The sequence below is a fragment of the Zootoca vivipara genome, chromosome 1 (assembly GCF_963506605.1).
Source record: "Zootoca vivipara chromosome 1, rZooViv1.1, whole genome shotgun sequence".
In the NCBI taxonomy this organism is placed as follows: domain Eukaryota; kingdom Metazoa; phylum Chordata; class Lepidosauria; order Squamata; family Lacertidae; genus Zootoca; species Zootoca vivipara.
In genome coordinates this window covers 39,611,341-39,634,433 of record NC_083276.1, presented here as the reverse complement: position 1 = coordinate 39,634,433, position 23,093 = coordinate 39,611,341, and the positions used below count along the sequence as shown (strand labels likewise).

General features: G+C 40.5%; 1 protein-coding gene across 2 annotated transcripts; it reads right to left on the bottom strand.

The window, feature by feature from the left end:
* Window positions 1–527: 527 nt before the first annotated feature.
* Window positions 528–21,885, bottom strand: ARHGAP11A (Rho GTPase activating protein 11A). 2 transcript variants are annotated; one of them, XM_035110645.2, is made up of 12 exons: window positions 21,394–21,885; window positions 18,259–18,329; window positions 17,518–17,614; window positions 17,002–17,255; window positions 15,565–15,725; window positions 15,187–15,336; window positions 8,606–8,680; window positions 7,778–7,945; window positions 7,166–7,295; window positions 6,435–6,540; window positions 5,373–5,520; window positions 528–3,314 (listed from the first exon to the last, which is right to left on the bottom strand). In XM_035110645.2, the coding sequence occupies exons 1-12, from the start codon at window positions 21,529–21,531 to the stop codon at window positions 1,822–1,824; spliced, it is 2,991 nt and encodes a 996-aa protein (XP_034966536.2). In that variant the 5' UTR covers window positions 21,532–21,885; the 3' UTR covers window positions 528–1,821. The 2 variants fall into 2 exon arrangements, with proteins under 2 accessions (XP_034966536.2, XP_034966545.2); XM_035110654.2 differs by lacking the exon at window positions 8,606–8,680 and having other exon boundaries at window positions 529–3,314.
* Window positions 21,886–23,093: the final 1,208 nt, after the last annotated feature.

Sequence of the window (23,093 nt, the reverse complement as noted above, 5' to 3'; positions counted from 1 at the left end):
GTTCCCATGGGAAAGCTTCCTTCTGTTGAATTTGTTCTAAAAAGTTAATCTTATCATATATGGCCTTGAGGAGCTTTGTATCCAACTAAGTTCTATCCAGATTAGACCCACTGAAATTAATGGGCCTGAGTAGTCATGCACATTGATTTCACTGGGACTTGTTTACCAATACCCAGCCCACAAAAGTAGCAAGTACAGTATTCTAGTTTCTGGGAGGAAAAGTCAGACAGAGCCTGTGAGTGACAGTACCCCACAGCTCTGTAAAGGGGCAGAGGGAAGAGAAGGGAAACTTTAGGTTTGTATAATTGAGCAAATTAAGTGGCCTAACATTTAAATTTAAGTTCCTCCTGATAAGAGGCAGACTTGGGACTCCGAAGGAACCTAGACTGCTGAAAGTTGCAGGACCTCCCTTCATAGTTAATAAACTGTAACAAACCCAGTTCTTTTTTTTCTGGGGGTATGCAGGAGTACACATACCCCTAAACATTTTGTGAATCTTTGTACTTTTGTCCATTTACTGTATTTATTTTTCCTGATTTGAACTAAAATGGTGATTTTCTTGAGTCAAAAAGAGAGTACCCCTAAACATTTTTAAAAGAAAAATGCACTGAACAAACCTAATTGTAGTTGTAAGCAGTACTATATAAGAATTGAGATACTTTATAAAATGATATTAATAAAGTCAAAATCCAAGGGGTATTATAAAAATGGGTATTTTCCTAGTTACGTTGGGTGGTCTAGAAAATAAGCAGCTGATATTATACATTTGCACAGCAAATTAAGAATGGGCCACTGAATCAAGAACCACACACACATTAAAGAAAAAAATAAGTATTTAATTTTGAAAAAAATAAATTTAGCACAATCACAAATCAAATTACACAGAAAAGCTAAATAAAAATCAACTTCAAGTTTAAATAATTTATGTACTCTAAACAGAACTGAACAGTTTCAATATTACAGCAGACAGAGCAAAATATCTGTGCAAATGAACAGTATGGCTCTACACAGTTTTATTGCAGTGACATAATAGGTATATTTCGTTACTTTGAATCATGCGGTTTGCAGTACCACATTACTTTAAAAAAAGAAAATAAGACCTGCAAGTTCTTTTGCCCATAGCCCCTCCCCCCAATTTGCAGTTAATAATGTGCACCCAGCAGCATTGGAATGTTTACCGTAAATTGTGCTAACATCCTCTGTGTGCATCCACCTACAGTTACATAGTTGCTTAACTTGCCAATGTTTTTATTTGGTGGCTATTTGTTTGAGTCAACAAAAAAAATGCACCTCCAATCAGTAGACAAGCTGTGAGCTGCTTTTACCTGAGCACCAGTACCCGATATAAACCTTACAGACACTTAAAATGTTGTAAGAACTAACTATATTGTGAGACTCAAGACTGTGAACCAAGACTTGCAAACAGTGTTATACTTTGCAAGTGAGGAATGCACTTCCTTACAAATGCAATTTTAAACTTCTCACACTACAAGATCAACTAAAAACAGATTCTTCGTAATTTTTGAAAACTGAATTAACCGTAACCAGCAGCATTTTCAAGCTTTCCCACCCCTCTAAAATCCAGTCAAAATATAAAAGGCAAGGTAAACACTACCCAACAGAACTTATTCAAGTTTCAGTTGCAGCTTACATTTCCTCTCAATTCAAGAAAGAATACTATTTAAAACAAAAATGATAGATTTTTTTAAAAAAAATAAAGCAGATTGATAGTTTAAGATAAACAACAGACTTTGGCTACAATCCTGAATACAAAGACCAATGAAGTCTATAGGAAACATGCCAGGAATTGGGTTGTTTAACCTATAAGTCAAGAGGTTTAACAACTGGAAGGAGTTTGGCTGTGGCTATTGGGTTCTTTGGAGACCCTCTATAGCAAACCTTCTTTTCTGACAATTTTCTCCTGAAATCACATTTGTCAGGTGTAGCAACCAGAATATTTATATTTGTGTTCGTTTTTACAACAGTTTTGGGTGCTTCGTGATTAGTTAGGTCCTCAAGGACTGACTTGGATTGATGACTGGTAGTCAGTGTCTCTTTGCAGGTTGTACCAGGCCTGCTGGCTTGCTGTAATGGATGGGTTAGTTGTGGGCAGGATTTGGAAGGCAGAGAATACCGATTGCAGGTAGACTCTTGCTTGCAGGTTGATTCAGAAGAAAGTAGAGAAGCTGTAGATGTACTAGAGGTATTTTCCATGTAGGATGGCAATGCGGTTTCAAAACTCACTGATTTAACAAGAGGACGACAGTCATCACCAGCTTTTATTAATCTAGAAGCAACTGGTGGCTTGTTAGCCTCCAAGAGGGAATTCATTTTCCGTACTGACTGACGGACGGGTGTACGTTGAAACTTAAGTGGTGATTTGGTTTTGGTTGCAGAACATGGCTCATTCAATGAAAGTTTGTTGAACCAATGTATATGGTCAGCAACCTTTCCTGGAGGGGAAAACGTAGATTTCTCAGAAGTTTCCATGTGTAGATAACATGTATTGTTTCTGTCGCCATCTTCTGGCAACTGAGAAAGAAGTTCCTCCTTTTCACGACATTCTTTAATTTCTGAATAACAGTATCTAAATTCTTCATCAGTTTTTCCATCTGATTCCAATGTCTCATTTTTCAGGGTGTTCGTGCTATTTAAATGCATCCCTGAAGATGTCATTATGGCCAAGTGCTCCTTTTTTATTGATCCCTCACTTTTGCTACGATCATGGACTGGATAATTAGTCTCTGTATTGTGTGGGAAGAGGGAGCTGTCTAGAGCTTTGACTTGATCCATATTTGGCAGACGTTTGTCGGAGACATTTGATTTATTCGCAGAACCTACAAATGGAGTCTTCTGTTCTACATTTGTCAATTTCTGAGCTGGGGCTTTAGAGAGCTCTTCCTCTAGATTGAGTTCTGAAAAGCATGCTGTACCTTGTGTTGAATTTAATTTTGAAGGCTCCGTTTCAAATAAATTATGAAGGTTGCTTCCCGATTCAGAAAATGCTTTCTTAATTTTCAATAAAGTGTCTGCAGTCAAATTATTTTCATCCTCACAAAAAGAAGTTTGTTGTTTATTGCTTTCCTGTTCAGAACTTGCATCAGTGGGTCTACACTTAACAGGAATGATTGGTGGTATTCTAGCTGTAAGAACAGGCTCAGAAAAAGAGGTTTCTGCCATTAAAGCAGCAGCCCTATTGCTAGTCTTCTCAGATCCTGCAGTACTGGGGCCAGTCCAGGACATTCGGTAGGTTGTTTCATTATGTTGATTTTCAATTTGCAAGTTTTCCTCTGACTTGCTGATGTTTTTGGAATCTTAAAAAACAAAACAAAAACCACACACACACAGTAAGTATATCAGAAAGTTATAATCTTGCTAATTAATTTTACACTAAAACCACTTGTGATCGCCAATGTGATGCTTGTTGTTGCGTAGTGCCATTAAGGACTTTGGCACCTACTCACTGCACTCTAATCATGAGGTACAATGGTGGTTGCCTTTTTTCTCCCTTGAAAAGTACATAGAGTTGAAGGCGGAAGTGAGGCTTCCTCTTTCAGCTGTACCTGCATTTTCAAGGCTGAAATCAGGATCTGACCAGCAGCTGAACAGAAAGCAGAGTGATCATTGAGGTAGTAGGGAAAGGGAAGCAATCTGGGAGACTTGGGGAAAGGAAAATGGTGTGGCCAGTAGGTGAAAAGTGCAATGTCAGAAGTGTCAGGAGACAGCTGATGTGCATGCGCACACAGAGTAAAACACATCCTTTTAAAATTCCTGTTTATTCTTCGGTTCCCCACGTCCCATTAAAAAAACAAAACCAAAACCCCTGTATCTTTCTCAATTGATTGAAGCATGAAAACCTGTTGCTTTCCAGTGTTGCCATAGCATAAAAACACTCTTTACAAGGGATCTGTTCAAAACCACCATCAAATAATAGGTAATATCTGGGTCCGCATATATATTCCATGATTTGTGCAAGAGTTACATAGGATGACCACAAAACTGTCATGAGAATCTGTGCCTTGGATCAATGTTCTTGTGGTGCTGGCAAGAACTGGATCTGCAATTATTCTGTGCAGTCCACCACAAGCTTTTATTTGACAATTGATTTTGGGGACAGGACTTGTGTAAAATGATAAAAATTCAAGATCTGCTGCAATTCTATTTGGTTTGACTTTTTACCCAGATCCATTGGAAAAGCAAAAAATAATGACGATGTGTTTTTCTCTTTTGTCTGGAGTGGGAAGAGAAGTAATCAGAGAGGTGGTACCCGCAGCACTCTCAGAAAATTCCAGATGTGTCCACAGCTAAAGGCTGCTGACACTTGAATAACACATTTGCCTGTTTGCCTGTATGAAGTAAAACTTTCTACCATACTATCATGGGTGACACCACCTCCAAGAAAAAATGCAGAAGGAACAGACACGCCACACTTATGTTTTTCCTAACCTTGGGAACACAACAATGGGTAGTAAACTGGTGACCAATACCTCAATCTCTGGTGCCATTTCAGGTTTCAGGAAGGAAGGGGGAGCAAGATTCACTTAAGCACCAAGAACGACCATATCATTTGTTATGGTTACTTCTTTTATACCAAATATGAGATTAGATGCTCCAGAAAAATAATCACTTGTGCTCATAAATATTATGTTCATTTTGGTCTGTGGACTGCCCTACTCCACCCAATAGATGTTACTATCAACTTCTGTTTAGGAAAAGAGAAAGTACATGCAAACCATGCTACTGTCTTGATCCACACTAATACTGCTCTCAGCATTCTTTCAGAACACGTGTGCCCAAGATCAGCTTAGTTCCTCTGAGCTCCTTCTCTAAAGATCAAGCAGCCAATAAAAATCTGTGACCTTAGCATTCAGCCCGAATAGTGTCTACCTGTTTGAAGATCAGAAAGCAAGAGTCCCTATAAGAGAGGCCAACCAGTTTACTGCTCCAAGGAATTTGGTGTCATCAGCAAACTAGGCCACTTCATATCATTTGAAGTCAGGGCTGAGCAGTGAACAAGTTATAAAGCACCAGTCCCAACTAGGGCTGGGCAATATCTCAAATTGTCTGAAACTGGTATCATGATCGGAATGCCATACTTGTTTCTGACAGTTTATCAATATAGTGCCCAGCTCGAGTCCCAACATAAGATTATTGGGAGAACCCCAGTTCTTACACCCCTCCATTGTGGGTACTGTCTTTATTCCTACTCTGTTTCCTGTTTGTTAACCAGTGAATTTTCAGCCAATAAAACCTACCTTTGCAGAAGCCTAGCTCGTTCTTATTTAGTAATACTTGTTCTGCTGTATGCTTGGTAATTTTATTTATAATATAGAAAGCAACATTTGACACTTTCAGCAGTAAACCAAATTTACCTTTTTTTCTTATAGATCCACCAACACATGGACTTAAAAACGCAGCTGTTTTTCCATGATTCACTCCACTTTCAACATTTTGTTGACTTGCAAGTCGACGACCAACATTTTCAGATCTGTTGCTAGGCAGATGCTCCACTGCAGTATTCTTTTTAGGATAAAAAAAGTTTATTTTATGTAGACAGCACAAATGCTTTACTGCGTTTACAATTTAAGGAAAGCATCAGAATTAAAAGATGCTGCTGTACTATATATTTTAAAAAGGAATGCAATGAAAAGCTTGCAATGTTAAGTCTGTCTGTTTATTATGTGAATGGAGAAAAGAAGTGTGTGCATTGGGAATTCATGGTAGCAGCACAATCCAAAGTCTATAGGAATAACTGGCTACAACTGAGAAAAAGCTGCAAATGGCAAGAGATTGACACCAAGCGGCTGTAGAAGAGGAAAACAAACAGGGATCAGCTATTGAGAGCTAGCTGAGAGGGTGAACAAGGGACAGAGAAATGGCAGTAGTACAGACCTTCATGCACTTCAGCATGCAGTATTTAGACTCTGTGACATTTGCCAAACATTCTCCATCATATGAATTCACCTTTCAACCCCTTATTCACTTACTCACTTATTAAAAACAACCTAAAACATAAATACTGTAGCCTGGGAAAGGCTTTTGAAAACTAGAAGTTACAATTGGAACAAGATGACAAGTCATCAAGAGAGATGGTCTCTCTGCTTCAGCTCCAATGCATATTTGCACAAAGAATGCAGTTTGTTTACTTAAAATCATTTATAAATACTTAATATTTTTTAGATCTCAAAGTGCTGCACAATATCATTAAGACAAAAACTCAACATAAAACCAATAAAACAGTAATATAAATGCGTATACAAACAGCCTGAATTTATGGGTCATGGAAATATTTGATTACTTTAAAAGCATTTAAAAATCAGTTAACATTTAAAAAATTCTCTACAGTTGCAACAATTAACTGAAAGCTCCGCAAGACTGAAAGTAACCACTTCTCTTAAGAGTGAAATACAATAACAAGAGATGTTAAATAGTACCTCTTTGCTGCTCCTTCCCAGAATGAACTTTAATCGCAATGACCTGCGTACCATTTCTTTCCGACTAACCTTAGGAGAAAAGCAACCCATTTTTCCAGACTCAACCCTGAAAAGAATCAGAAATAAGCTGAGTACACATTGTCCTGAACTCAAATACCCTAGTTTTAAGTCTAATAATGTTCATAATTTGGCTTGGATCCAGACTTTGCTTCTGCCAGTGGGAGCATCCCAAGTAAGAGTTTCGCTCAAGGGGTACTGCTACTGGCAAAAAAGGGTGCAGGAAGCAGCTTTTGCAAGTTCCCTCTGTGCTCTTCAAAATTCTGCTCTGGTGTTGAGAGACCCCAGTGAATAATGTGGTGGATATAAAAGCCTTTTGTGGATAGAAGGTCCTTCCATTTGCAGGTTAAGTTTGGCTCCAACACAGTAACCATCCCTTAAGCATAAAACAGGCCATTTATACCTAAATTATGGGAGACTGTGTGAAAGACTGTACAAAGTTCTACCCCATTAAATGATTTGAAAAGACATTTGATGATGCACAGAGAGGATGGGAGCCAAAATATAAACTCCAGTTTTTAAAAGAACCAGGTCACAGAATTCAGTTAACTCATTTCACTTAGAAATTGTATTTAATTTAGAAAATTTAGAGTTCTAGACTTTTTTAAACATCATGAAACACAGGTAGCATTTCCCTCTCTGTTCCTGTAATGCCAATTTTCTGACAAACTTACCTTTGTACTTTTTTGCTGGCAATTCTTTTGCTTCTTCGACTTCCTACACTAGGCAGGTGCTTTTCACTACTGACTGAGATAGAACTCTGAGATGCGTCAAGAGATACACCAGGGCTTGTTTCAAAATGAGCTGTGAACAGGTTAGAGAGAAGTGTTTAAATGATCTATTGTTAAAATAACTACAAAATTATTTCCCCTTTTAAAAAACTATGATCTGGGTCTCCATTTTTTACTGAAAATTTGTAAGTTCTCATTAAAGTTGTTCAAGAAATTGTGTATTTAACTGTTTTCAAATTAGTTCTTGAAGATAGAACACCTCTCTTGGGACTTAACCCATCCACTCTCCTTTATATGCCTTTTCATACATATGTTAGGGAAGCTGATTTGTCTCCCATGGGCGCCAATCCATACCTTAGCCCAATGCATGAGAGGGCTCATAATGCAAGTACAATTAGCAACATAAACAATAAATGCAAAACAGTCATCTTTATGTAGCCATGTTTGACTGCAGTAACTCTACAATTTTGTAAGGCAAAGAGGAGTACCATGAGGTACCATGAGAACTCTGAACTGATTAGGCTGGAGAAAATATTTAAATAATCATTACCTTACCTGAACTAGGTGTTGATCCAACGCTAAAAAGGTTACTTGGTAGCAATTCAAGAACCAAGTTATGCCTGATAGATCGCCTTTTCTTGTTAGAGAAACTTTGAGAGGAATCAGCTGGATATTTACGTTTAAAATTTGGAGTAAGTATCACTGGAGTCACTGATGAAAAGACTGTAAAGAAAACAACAGATGCAATAAAAGCTTTAAAATGGCAAACAGCAACAAGATAAAACTGCTGTACAGTTGAAACAGTGGAACTTGGTATTTGCACTAGTAGCTAGAGCAGGTCTGGCACTCACATTTTTTATATGTGAAATAACAAGAAAATACAGATAGGAAACATTTTAAGTGGTTGCTTGCTTTCTCCTGCAGTTAGTAAAGTCCTGCCTTTTTTTAAAAAAAACAAACCCCACAAATTTTATTTCCATAACTTCTAGAATGTCTCATCTCCCCTTGCAGATGACAAACATTTAAAGCCATGCACTCTTTGCAATGTTAGACAAGGATATCTCATTGGCAAAATTTATTTAGGAGAAAAGCAATGTTTCTGAAGGAAAATGTACCCAAGTTAAGAGAGATTCTTTAGTAATTTGCATTCATGGATACCATATCAATGGCACCTAAGCCCCAGTATGCAGTAGCAAAAAGCAGCCCAGTTTCTAACTCTGAAACTCAGACCATTACAATCAGTGCAACAGCAAGACCAAGGGCAAGCAAGCCAGTATTACAGACTTGTTATAGTAATCTGCAGCACTGTATGAGAGCACAGTCTTGCTATAAAATGCTCAAGTCTTGAGGATGAAGTGCTCCATGCAAATGCACTATACCTACCATGCCTGCCTTTCTGTGGTGTAGTGGAGGGGGTTCTGTTAGATTTAAGTTTATTCAGAGCTCCACTAACAATATCTGAAATTGAAGACACACCAAGCAATCAAGCTTTTACTAGGAATTTTATACTGCTTAATTTCTACATATAAAGTGATTTTTGTTATTTAAAAAAAGAGAAAGGATAGCTTCTTAATGATGCATCCATTTTTCTACTGTACCTCTGTTTAAGCTGAAACCCAATTTGTCAAAATTGTTATGTGCCGTTACCAAGCTGACCCTTTAAAAAATTACTGCTTCAGCACAATGAATCCCAGTCGTGCTGACAGAGTTCTGATGCATGCAAGATGCATACAACTGTTGCAATAAGTACTTGTTTCGCTCTAAGGTCCTACCTCTTAGGTTAGCACATTTATGCCAGCCCCATGAAATGGAAAATGGTATTCAGAAACACTTCACTAGAACCTTTAAAAGTATTCAGTTAAGAGATTTGGGTTCCTTACCATGAAGGTTCATTTTTTTGCCTGTGGAGACACTGACTATGTAAGCTGTATCTCTTTCATTCAGCCAAGGCAGGGACTTGTGACTAGGCAATTTGATTATCCTCTCCCTCCCCTTCTGGCTTCTCCTCCAGTTCGGCACCATGTCCAAGCAGAAGGGATCTCGTAAGAAACATTAGGTTTATATATATAAGAAAAGTAGGTGGGGGGGGCAGCAGCCATATAGTAGTAGGAAAAGAAAAAAGCCTGCCACAAACAAACTTTGATTGGGAGTTTTCATGCATGCAAGCAAACAGGTACTTGAATAAAATAATGCCACAACTTGAGTGTGGCAGTGGATATCTGCACGTTGCCAAACAAGAAGGAATATTCAAGGAAAGAAACTGATGTTCCATTCTCAGTGTGACATGGGAGAAACCCATTTTGAGAGACATATAAAAGCTATATACAGACAAAGAGCAGACAGAAATAAAGGTGGCTGCCTAGTCAGGAAGTAGTTAGGTCTATACATGTAAGAAGAGTTCTCCAGAACTATCTTAATAGTGGCTCGTTAAAATGGAAACAAGTGACCATGTGGCTGCTTTGCAGATATCAGTAATGTACAATGGAGTGGGTAAGCATTGAGATTCATAGGCCAATGTTATGTGGGCCTTGATTCAGTGTGCTACAGTGAAGCCGGTCACTTCTCATCTCCTCCTATGACCAGGGATACAGAATAAAAGGAACCGCTGTTAAGCTTATCTAAAGGCCCCTGCTCTTTGAATGAGTAACTTGAGGGTCTGCCTAATGTCTAGGTTATGCCAAGGATGTTCCTGAGAATGACTAGAATTGGGACAAAAGAGGGGGAAATTAACTCTTGGGATACATGGAACATGTTGTCAACCTTCAGATGAAGACTGATCAGTTCTCAGGACAACTCTAGCCACATGGAAAATGCAGAGGTTGTTAACCGATTAGGAACTGGGCTCAAATGAGTCTTGTTTATGGTGATCAAGGTGACTTTGAGCAAGGTTAGATAGAATGGAACTGCCTTAAGGGGTTCAAACAGCAGGTGAGATAAAGCATAAAAGTTCATGTTTAATTGCCAGGAAGGAAACTGGTGGGAAGGCAGATTAAGGAAGCAGATTAAGGAAGCCCCTCTGACGAATCTCTTTGGATGAGGATATGAACCCAAAAGTTTGGTGCTGAAAGAAGAGAAGCACTTAGGCTTCTTGCTTGAAGCCATTTTGTCCAAGACCTTGTTGCATGCCTGGTTAGGTAAAAGCAAGAATTCTGATGCTCGTTTTGCTATGGATCTTCAAAGTGAAGAGATTACTTGCCAGATTTTGAGAATCCTCATTGGTGAGAAATATAAAAGACCCCAGAACATACAGGTGATCACTACAGATGAATTATCCTACGGGATGGCTAAAGATAGCTATTGAGGAAATTTGAGAAAAAACATATTTCTACAAATGTTCCAGAGGTCCTGCATGGCCCTGGGGGTGGAAGCTAACCTGACGAAGTCAGGTACTTGAGGCTCAGTAGGAAGCACAAAGATTAGAATCTCTTTTCTGGGGTAACAAGTTCCTTTGCCTCTTTCTCCAATAAGTGGGTGATGCCTGCTTTTATCATTCAGCGTTTCTGAATGGACATGGAGGTTGGCGATGAGCAGACACTGTCCCAAGACAGTCAAACAAGTTCTATCATGTATTGTGCATTACAAAATGGAGAATGGAGCCACTCCCCACTGGGATCTGGATGTCAGAATGGTGTTTGTCTGGCTTGGTTTAAGTTGTGAAGTTCTGGTTCCTGAGGAATGACAGTGCCAAAAATGTTTGCTGCTCCTGAAGTCTTGACAAAAGAAAGAGGTCTCTTTGATTGCAGCCTGCCTTCTTCTGGAAACAGACAGTACATCCTTGTGTCTCTGCTAAAGCCTCCATCAGTGCTTCCTCTCCAAGGAGGCCAGCTTCTTTAAAGGGGACTACATTCCAGTGTTTTAGCCATGTTGACATTCTAGTTACAACACCAACCACAATGGCTCTGGTGAAAAATTAACACATCCATTGTGGCATCAATCTAGATAATTGTGGAGTGGTCCCGGTGCAGCTTATCTAGCCAAAGTCTGGAACTGGAGTTAAGTGCTTGAACTACAAATGGCTGGCTCTTGCTATGAGGATGGAAGCTGTCCTTATGGGAAAAGCCATGGCCTCATAACCCTCTTTAAGGTCAAATCAAATCTTTTCCCCCCTTCCTGGAAGGGGACATCACAATTCCATTCCAACCCTGACAGCAGGGCTATTATGGGGCTTGTTGCTCTAATGTACAGGTGGTCAATGTGGTGCCCTCCAGATGTTGCTGGATGCCAACTCCCATCATTCCTGGCCACTTGTCATACTGGCTGAAGCTGATGAGATTTGCAGCCCAAGAGCATCTGAAGGGAATGTTAGGCTATCCATGCTGTAATTATGTGCACTGCTAAATTTATTGCTGCCTAAATGTATGGTCAACTTTGACTCAAGTATCTAAAACCTACAGTGTTTCTCATATTATAAGACACGTCTTATAATTATTTGTACTCAAGACAATTATTTGTACTCGGGGGGTGTCTTATTTTTTTAAAAAAATTACGGTATGGTACCTCCTCTTCCTGTCACGGCTCGGCGCCCGGAACTGGCTGCTGCTGCGCTGCTGGGCACGTTGTCGGCGCTTCAGCAGGGCACGCTGCTGGGTCCCACCGGGTTGGGGCTTGGAGCAGCGCGCACTGCGGCTCTTGCTGTGTCCCGCCGCCGGGTCGGGGCTTGGAGCAGTGCAAGCGCCAAGCGCCAACCCGGTGGCGGGACCGGCAAGACCCGCAGCACGCGCTGCTCCAAGCCCTGACGCCGCGGCGGGACGCAAGAGCCGCAGCGCGCTCAAGCTCGGGGCTTTTTTCACTCGCTCCTGCTTGGTGCCGAGCTCCCAGCGACTCACCGCCGCTGCTGCCTCCACACGCAGCAGTTCAAAGCTCCGGTGGGGCAGCCTCTTCGCAAAGGAGCTCCGGGAGGGACCAGCGAGTGGCAGCCGCGGCGGCCAATGAAGGCTCGGCCGGGTGTTTTTTGTTGTTGTTGCTGCGTCCCGCCGCCGGGTTGGAGCTTGGAGCAGCACACGCTGCGGCTCTTGCCAGTCCCACCGACGGGTCGGGGCTTGGAGCGGCGCGCGCTGTGGCTCTTGCCAGTCCCGCCGCCGGGTCAGCGCTGGGCATTTTGGAGGGGCAGCAGCATCCGGTTCCGGGCGCGGACAGGCATCTTCCTCTTCCATGGCGCCATCCAGACCTGCTTCCACCACTACGCCTTATTTTTGGGGTATGTCTTATATTTCTTCAACTCAGGAAAATCCTGCCATGGCTTATTTTGTAGGGATGACTTAAAATATGAGAAACACGGTACAGGGGGAATCCTCCAAGGAAATGTTGTTGCTGGCAGAAGAGATACTTCTTTGGAAGTGCCATGTGCTGGATCCTGCTCAAAAGAATGCAAACCTAAGGCAGAAATCATTGTTGTCAATAAAGTAAATACTGTAATCAAAATCATTAAGCCATCTTACAGCTCCAATAGTCCTCTGTATCAGACATGTCACTTCACTGTCCCTCTTTTCTCTCTGAAGAGATGGTGGCAGGAGATATCCTGGATGAGGTAATATTTTGGGTTTTGACCCATATAACAGGGGAGGTTGGATAGATTTTTCCTTTTGGATGTGGTATGTGGTTCAGGAGACTGGTGTTCAGAAATGCTCATGTGAAACTTTAGCTTGACTAGATTTAGGGTCGGCACTGACAACTTCTCCTTCCTTGGAATAGTGATGGACTGAGATGTGAAGAAAATCAGATGAAGAGGAAAAGCAGCTTGAACACTTGTAGGAAGGCTGGACACTAAGAACTAAACTCCTTAATAATATCAGCTATGAGAGCATCTTTGAAACTTTGCATGAATTATTTTTCTAAGGAAAAAAAAAGGAGAACTTTTAAATTGATAAACTGTCCTTTTTTGAAGGTACAGTGGTACCTTGGTAGTCGAACGGCTTGGCTCTTGAACAAATCGGCTCCCCAACGCCACAAACCTGGAAGTGAGTGATCCGGTTTGTGAACATTTTTTGGATGTCCAACATGGCTTCCGATTGAGTGCAGAAAGCTCCTTCAACCAACTGGAAGCCGTGCCTTGGTTTTCGATTGGTTTCCGGAGTCGAACGGACTCCCGGAACAGATTAAGTTTGAGAACCAAAGTACCACTGTATAGGAGTTTCTTGAGTGGTTGCCACAGGCCCAAGCAGGAGGTGTGAAATTTAGTGCAGAACTGGGGGATGGGAGAGGAAGAAGGATTAATGAAAAGTACATAGGCCTGAGCTCTAACGTAGAGGAGGAACTCTGCTTTGGACAAAAGCAGGGACGAAAACAGAAGCAGAGGAGAAATAAAGCAGCCTAGCTACATGAACCTGCCTTGGACAAATGAGAGTTCCACTCTGTGGGTTGTATGCTGCCCATGCCAAACTAAGCAGCACAATGTTGTTAGGCCCTGCCACCCTTCAACAAACTTTTTAAAAGTTTTTTTCCCTGAAGGTTAGCTGAAAGATCCAGGATAATTTTCTTCCACTTGGATTCCCTCCCTTTAATCTGCCCAGCAAGGCCGGAAAGTAAGCTCCCTGCAAAGAAATGGGTTAAAATGACCAAACTGTTAAATAAGCCTTCCATAACAATTTGAGATCCCAGCAAAATGAGACATAGAATTTTATTCGCAGAGTTAATACTTTTCAAAAATAATAAACAGAACGAACATAGGGGAAAAGCAAATATTAAAAAATTCACAAACCCAAAACACAGGTCCAGTTTGTACATAATTTGCATGCAATTGTTTTAAATAGTTTTTAATATTTTATCTTTAAATTTGCTGAGACCTGCCCTAGGACCATGTGGTGGGCAATAAATAAATAAATAAATATTCAAATAATATTAATACTACTACTACTAATAATAATCCAATCTATGGCTTAGTCCTTAGTGCAAACAAGCAGGTTACTGGAGCAAAAATCATGACTCCTGTGCTCCACCCTGGCTGCTGCCACCACACTATCCAAGGCTAAGCCATTCCCTGTTACTTCCAAACCTGGGCTTGTCTTCCTAAGATTAGCCACAAATGGTAAACCAAAAACAAACCTTGGTTGCAGCTCATGGTTTGTTTGGAGTGAGACAACCACAAGCCTGGGTACAGAGGTTATGCTAAGCTAAGCCATGCTTAGTTACAGCAGCTAGTCATGATCTTTGATCCAAGAACCTTTATTCTTGTTTCTTCACAGTATGCCACAGTTTAGCTTAGCATTGTGTGAATCAGGCCATAGTAAGCAATCATGCTAAAGATCAACATCACATCAGCTTATATCTAAAACTCAGATATGGAAATAGCACTACTGATAGTGCAACTGCTCACTAGTGCTAAAGGTTTGCCCGTATATATGTAAAATAAGAAATAGTGAAAATCTTACATCATATTTGCCATGTTCACTGATAAATCTGCAATCTGTTACGTGTGCAGATTGCAATCTCAAGTATGTTAGGTCACTAAGGGCAACATAGTTAAGGTTTCAAGAGCAGCTAGCTTTTCTATGATCTGTGGCCAAATAATCAAATTTCCCTTGCCACCTGATAGAGGACACATTAATATGAGTGTACAAAACATACTGTTAAATAGATGCAAAAGTGTGCTCCTTAAGCACAAGACAAAAAACAGCATGCTACTTATTGGCCAATGACAATTTAAATGCTCTATTCCTGCACAACAATTTCCTTCTAATTCAAATTGCTCATAAGGTAGACTAGGAACCACTTTTGGACAAAAACACCAAAGAAGTACACATATTGATTTATAGGTGTGTGGTCTAAATATATATCTATTGATCAATTGTTAAGCAACCTGCTCCCAGTATCAAAATATATTCCGCATACATGGCTCATTGAAATTAAGCATTCCTATCATTAACATTAAATGTAAGTGTACTTTCCCCTTTAGTTTAGCAATTTGAAGGTTCTCGTATAGCTACTTTCCCCTTGTTACAGGTAAGTGCAAGGAGAAGCACACTCACCTCCCATGCTCCTCCTCCTCCTCCTCCTTGTAGGTTCACCTGGAGTTTCACCTTCACTTTCTTCATATTCTTGCCGCAAAGGAGTGGAGACAGGATCATCAATGCCAAGCATAGTAGGTATCTTTTCCAAGATGAACTTTGGTACATGTCCTGAATTAGGGAACAATTGTTATGTATGTTATGCGGGATTCCATTCCAAAAGCCCGCTCCACCCCTGCCCCTTTTCATGATGTCTTTATGACTTGGGGGGGAGGGCCCTACTTCTGGGTCATGTTCGCAATTGCGCATCTTTCAGATGCACCCAACCCAGGAGCTGCCCGTGCAAGGAATATCACAACTGCTAAAAATTTCTATGTCACAAAAAAATTATCACCTTACCTATTTCTTCTGCATGATCAATAAGTGTCTGCAGAACTGCCGCCTGCAAACGAAGCTTTCTCTCTGTATGAGCCGACATCTTGTCAGCTTCATTTGATTGCAAGAGGTTTGGAACAAAGATAACTGCCAGGTTGCTACTGCTCATTTTGTTCTCAGCGGATCTGGAAAAGAAAACCAAAAAGAGAATGGCACCAGAAGTTTCATACTAGTATACAATTTCTGATTTTAAGGCTGCATGCAATTATTAATTCCCCTGGACAAACTGCCAGTCAGCACTGCACCTGAAGAGCTCTTGAGCATTGGCTCGTTAATACAGCTATTTTCTAGACCTTCTGCAACTAGCTTATCCTAAGCAGCAAAAGATTCTGATTCCTCAAGCTTGTAGCCATCTTAGGCAAGGAGGGGAAAAAAGTAAAAAAGCACTTCAAGTCATGTGGGAGCTACTTTGGAACCTACACCACCATGCTTTCCTAAGTTTAACTATTGCTGATAATTATCTCATATTGGCACGGGATTAAGAAGGGAGTATTTTCAACATGCCCTATTGGGTTTGGGGAAGTACTGGGGTAAGGAGGAAGAGACATGCAGGGAAATTCAGAGTAAGCAGCATGACCAAGGGAATAGAAATGGGTGGGCATTTGAGTATACTGTTCTGATGGAGTGATACAGCCATTTAGCAATTGTTACTTAACTCAAGAGCTGGTTCCTGCATTGATCAGGGGGACAAAGCAAGGTTTATTTGGTTAACATTAGATATTATTTGGTGGGCAACCTCCATAGACAAGGTAAGACACCTAAGCTCTGTGAGCACTCAAGAGAAATGAAATAAAAATAAGCATTTCATGAAATCAAAGCATACAGGATGCAGAAGTTTTATAGAAAGATCAAGTTTTTTTGGGGAGGGATATTTCCATCTGCTAACATTTCTTCTAATAATTTCAGTGCAGTTTTTTATTCTTCACTTTATTTTTTTTGGTAGTACTGCATGTATGAGTGTGCTTTAAGTTAGTACTTTTATATTTGCTATGTCTTTCCTTTCTAAACTACAGGTTATGACCTAAAGGCCAAGTGAATGTTTAGCCTTAAATTAGTGTAGTTGTTTAAGAAACTGGGTGGATATTAGGAAGGAACTCCTCTACATGGGAATCATTGGCATGAGAACAGAAGATTGGGGTGGAGATTATACTGCTTCATATATGTGCATATTTATTTTTGATTGTGGAAGACTCCCTGAGATTTGTTTTTATTCTTTAAACATAGCACACACGTGCACGCGCACACACACACACACACGTGTGTGTGTTTCTAGCTGCCTGTTCAGGGGCAAGAAAAGAAATCCTACTAAATTAAAGGCAAGCAGCAAAAACTGCACTCCTATGATGTGAAACATTTTAGTGCTATTCCAAGCAAAGAGGGTCAACAGTAAGCACAACTTACCTTAAAGACACTTTTTGGAGAAACATGAAAAAATATCTGAGTATATTGATTGTTCTGTCATTCATAAGACAGGAAAGCAGCAGTGTGGCAGAATTCTTCTCCTTGCTGCCCAATTGTTGGGCTTTGATGAGAGCTTCTTGCAGGTCACTTGGGAGAATGGGCTCAGGCAGTTCTCTGAAAAACTGCTTCAGAAGCCCTGCAACATCACAGGGCTGAGCAGTTGACAGGCAGTTTTCACCTTGATCCAGTTTACCCTAAATATAAAATAAATAATTTTTAAAACTGACATTGCCATAGTGAAAAAGCACAGAACTGGATGGAAGACCCTACAGGCATTTGAAAGAAATGTTGAGATATTTGAAGGCGTATCAGCCCAGATAGTGTTAACCATTTACTTTAAGTGGTTAGGGAAGTGTAGGCAGAACCTGCCTTATTTTTAATTTTGTACAATGCATAGCTAGTATTGTTAGGCACTTTACTTAGAAAGACAGACCGAGAAAGACAGTTGTACTATACCTTTAATGCTTTTATACGAACAACTGATCCAGATATTCTGAAGAGCCCTTCAGTGCCAATGTGTTCCTCTAAATATTTACATGCCTCAACTAAGAAGCTAAAGGAAAAAACGAAAAAGAATCAGTGTGTTTGGCATTAAGAATTCAATCTCTGCAAACAAAGAAATATTAAATTATGTCCATACTGATATATATCAGAAAGTAACATTGTTAATGAGCCATCATTTTCTCCATAATATTGTGGATGGCATGTATAATCAAATGAAGACTTGAAATCCCTATCCACTCAACTCCTTAGGGCAGTTCAAGATTTAATCAGTTCAGCTGTCCTGCATCTTCCTTGTGCTCCTCACCAATAGCTTGTAAATGAAATAGTTTTTCTCCCCAAGTGTTATCTATTGCAATTGCTTTTCACCACCTCCAGTTACACAATTTCAAACAGCAGTTTCACAATGCTCTACTAGAAAAGCGTACGTTCTCCCTTCTATCAGGACAAAAGGTCATTGTATGCCTGCTGCTGTGATCATGGGAATGTTGCAATTTCCTTTCCCCTCATCAATATGAAGAACTTTCCTTCCTTGGCACCAACCATTTGTGGGGTGGGGTGTGGGACAGAAACAAATTTCAGGAGTTGATAGCATGAATTATTCTCTCCCCAGGTTTACTTTTATGTTTCTACCAGAATAAACTACATGAAGACCTAATAATGCCTTATGTCTGCTATATTATAGGTTTTGCTTACCAAGGTATATGGCCATATTCAGGCACATCTTGATGAGGTAATTCATGAAGAGCTAATCCAAATATTTTGCCCTAAAAAAGAAAAGAAAACAACTTTTTTCAACAAGTAGGAGAACACAGAGGTAGAGCAAAAAGGACACTAGAACTACTGATTCTTATGAATTAAATGCCCTTTTAATCTTGTCTTAATATCTTTTGAAGTGCATGCACAGCACTTGCATCAACATAATTAATTTGCACTTACTCTGTACTGGATGCAAAGGGATTCGCTAATGTCAACAGACCTGTCTAAAAGAGCTTTTTGTGATGTAAACATTTCTGAAATTATTGTGCAGAACTGTAAACACAAATCATTGCTTCCATTCTATCCTATGATAGTGATTTACATAATTTAATACTTAAAAGTGGAAAATCAAGAGAAAAGAAATTCCAGAAGGTACGCCTTCTATAGTGGTTCACTGAATACTGATTTAGTACTGTATCTTACTTTGTATCTTACAGCTTGTTTCATCGGATGAAAGAACTACAGTACTCGTTTTTCGGCCTAAGACTGGACCACAGATAGTACAGTGGTACCTCGGTTTAAGTACACAATTGGTTCCAGAAGTCTGTACTTAACCTGAAGCATACTTAAGTACTTAACTTAACCTGAAGCGAACTTTCCCATTGAAAGTAATGGAAAGTGGATTAATCCGTTCCAGTCGGGTCCACGGAGTACGTAAACTGAAAGTACTCAAACCGAAGCGTACTTAAACCGAGGTATGACTGTATCTAATGACACAATAACTGATCCTTATATATATATGCATTCTTAGTTACTCATTCAAGCGAATTTAACTGCATGCTCATTTACCTTTGCCCCAGAACACAAATTTTTATCTTTCCTTTAAAATGAAGCATAACAGGGACCCCTTTGCAAGCTCTATTTTGTCATGGAAGTTGAAATTCTTGCATTTTTGTAACATGAGCCATCTAGACTGGCCTCAATCTGAGTGTCTTTCAAATAATTTAAGTTGCTCTTTTAATGATGAGGGCTGCACTGCAGGGAGTGGGGATGGGATGATTTATTAAAGAGAGAAGTACAGTATACACAATAGCAGAAAATAGGGAAAAAATATTTCCAAGACAGTTTTTTACTCTATACTCTAACTTCAGAGCTGAACGAAAACCTTGTGTCTATGTGTTCATGGCGATCCTAAAGGCACATCCTTATGACACCATAGGAGTACTGTAGCTATATTGCAGCAAACACATCATGAATCCTGTGGCACCTTAAAAACTAACCATTTTAATACATAATAACTTATCACAGGCTTGATCTTATTTCATCAGATGAAAGGATTTTATCCTGGGTTGGTAGGAAATGGGAGCGGAGAAGGGGGGTGGAATCTCTGAGATCAGAGCTCAATGAAAATTACAGTGATAATTACATTAAAGCTGAAAGTTGTGTAAACTAATTAAGGTGGCCACTCAAAAGTAGTTTTGATGGCTGCATAATAAGATCAAGGTAACTGTGTTGCAAGAAATACAGTGATAACTGCATTTAAGTATAAATGTATATAACTAATTGCAGTGACCATTCACAAATTATTTATTAAATTTGTATACTGCCCTTCATCTGAAGATCACAGGGCGGTTTAAATCAATACAAAGCAGTATTGATTTTAACAGTTATCCTGATATGAGTACACATCCATCTTTTGTGAATGGTCACTACAATCAGTTGCATACATTTAAGTTTTAATTCAACTCTTACTCTGTATTTTTAAATAATTGCCCTGTGGCCTCACAGCTAATCCCCTCTCCCATGCACACATGTATGTGCATATACCTACGAACTCTGAATAACACTTCATATATGATAAGTCTGATGAAATGGGCTCTTGTGTAGTTATCATAAGTGTTTATGTACAAGAAGAATAAAGCCACAACATCTAGTCTTACTGCTTCCTAAAAAAGAAAGTGAAGGAAGCGCTCAACACATACATAGCCACTGGGAGTAAAAACACTACTTTTTATGTTACAGAGGCCTTTTGTTGCCTTGCTGAACTGCAATTTCTTCTCACTCAGGGGATGACAGAAGCCCACTATTGTGCCTGCAAGAATCCTCACTGATTCAACACATTCTCACTCCAATCTATTTCTAAGGTTTGCTATTTCTGAAGGGAGAAGGGAACATTATCTCCCTTGGCCTATGCAAGAAAATAAAGAAAGCACACCTTGCAGCACAATCCAAAGCATGGCTACTCAAAAGCAACTCCCACAGGATTTAACGGGACATATTTCAGAACGGAACCTATTGAACACAGCTGGCTTTACATTTGAGTAAAAATACATAGGATCTGACCGCACATCTTATGCAACCCATCATTTTTAATACGGCCACAGCAAGTCCCTGGCACCTCCAGGAAGGGCTGAGAAAAATTCCTGCCGGGAAATCAAGAGCCCGTCAGTCAGGCGTTTGATCTCAACGGGTGGTACTGTCTCACCATCGGGCTGCAGCCTGACCTACAGTAATCGCAACCAGAGTTGCGAAGATACATGGTTTTAAAAAAATAAAATAAAGTCCCTCCCGACAAATACCCGTTTGGGCTTAAATACAGATCTTGGATCCTAAACTCAAGAGTCAATACTGTACTGAACTAGGGAGTCCAATAAGTCCGTATGCAATACTGTAGCTTCCTACGTTTTCAAAAAGATGAGGCTGAAATGACTGGTTAGTTTCTCCTTATTCAAAGGACAGGCAGCCTGAGTAAGGAGCTAGAAGTCTGCACAGCAAATCAACCTTTTTTAAGAAGGCGTCCCCCAAAAGTCAAGAGGGTCGCCTTCTAAAAGCGCTTTCTCAACCCAGTGCTTTTGTTTTTGATTTACTTTAGCGCACCTTTACCTAGAGTAGCTGGACGGGCGGAGTATAAGTAATTTATTATTATTATTATTATCGGAAGGGTGGACGTGGTGGCACAAGGGTCAGCTACCTGGTCACACACACACACACACACACCCCGCGGCCGCCGCCGAGCAGCGGAAAAGCTGCGAAGGGCCCCGAGTCGCCTGAACCCCATGCAAACCGGGCGGCGCCCTTCTCTGCCTCTGCTGCCCCGCCCCGCCTCGCCCCCTTCCCCCCGACTCCACTCACCTTTCCCTCCCCGGCGGTGGCGGGCAAGGGCTTCCCTTTCGACGGCCGGTTCTTCACCTTGATCCCATAGGCGGCTCGGAGCTGCTGCTGCACCGCCAGCTTCGCCAACCCTCTTCCGCGGCTTTCCAAGGCCTCCATCCCAGTCGTCGCCGCTGCTGTTCCGTTGCTCTTAGCCGTGGCCTCCGTCGGCCGCGTCTCACCTCAAACTGAGCGCCTCTCTGCCCCTCCTCCTCTCCGATTGGCTCATTTCTCTGTTCGAAATCACAAGGCCCCTAACGGCTGGCGCCGAAGGGACGTGCCTCGGCAAAGGCCCGGAATGGTTGCTGGGCAGCCTTCGCTCGAGGCCACGGCGACTAGAATATTGGCGGTTGCGGTGGGAAGGGGGGGGGGGAGTAGCAACGTGTCACTTTCGAGCGTCGCCTTCTCTTTCCGAAGTTTTCCCATTCAGGATTCGTGAAATTCAGGCGGTTCGCGTGTTCAGCTAAAGGGTCCTCGCACTTCAAAAATAAAACAAACATAGACACAAGAACGTGAAGACTGACTAGTCTTTGATTTGGAAGCCTGTTATAGACCATTTCCCCACATCGTTAGAGGCAACGGGAGATAAGGGGGGAAAGCAGAACTATTATTATAGCTATGATTATTATTATTTTGTAACGAAGTTTTTATTCATTTTCATCTTTCAACTGTTTAACATGGTTGAATTGAGTATGTATCTTTGTTTACTTTAGGGCACATGACACACAACAAATACATAAAAATAAAAATAAAGCAATAAACACTCAAATAAACTTTTCTGAATGTAATAACAAAGTTGTATCCAAGTGTATATACCAAAATGATCACAGATAAGAAATTATGTATAGTAGTTATGTGTATTGCTTATTTTGGATCAATAACAGAATTTATAGGAAGGGGGAGGGAGGGGAGAAGGGGAAAATAAACTAAAATATAAACTTCATGCACGCCAAACTGTGCTGTAAACTAGGGGTACTGTTCTACCATGTGCCTCATTATTTGCATAATCAATAAAGTAACACCAGACTGCATAATGATAGCTGTGATTTAGTAACATTGTGTCATCATGCCTTCCTCCCAGCTCCCAAACTACAAAGAAGCAGCAAGGGCAAATGTTCATATTCTTTTCACGCACAGCTTTCATTATATTAAAACATTGATTTTGGGACATTTTTTAAAAAATGAACCAAGTTTGTTATGCAGGAGTCTTAAATCAACTTTAACTGTGCAACCTGAATTTGCTGGTATGTGATTGAATCCCACCCCAAAATAGTAACAGGTTGAAATTGTAAATGACCTCAAAGTCAAAGGAACTTCAAAGGGAGACCTCAACATTGAACCACTGATTTAAAAGATGTCAGGAGACTCAGTGCTATCCTTTGAACTGAATTTCGGCAAAGGATTTTTATCATACCACGTGCTAATTGTTGCTACAATCATTGATATCCCACCTTTCAGAATAGACATCCTTTCAAAGCAGTTTGCAACTAAATAACGTAATTAAAAAACAACACAAACAAGATTGTTACCAAAGCAAGGATATATATGTTATCGAGAAAGTTCAACATCAGAATGAACACAGTGAATAGCGTAATTATTACTTTCTGGACTTCTATTCATTTTATTTCCCCATCCTCATGGTTCACAATCCGCACTCTCAAACAAGGTGACACAAAGCTATT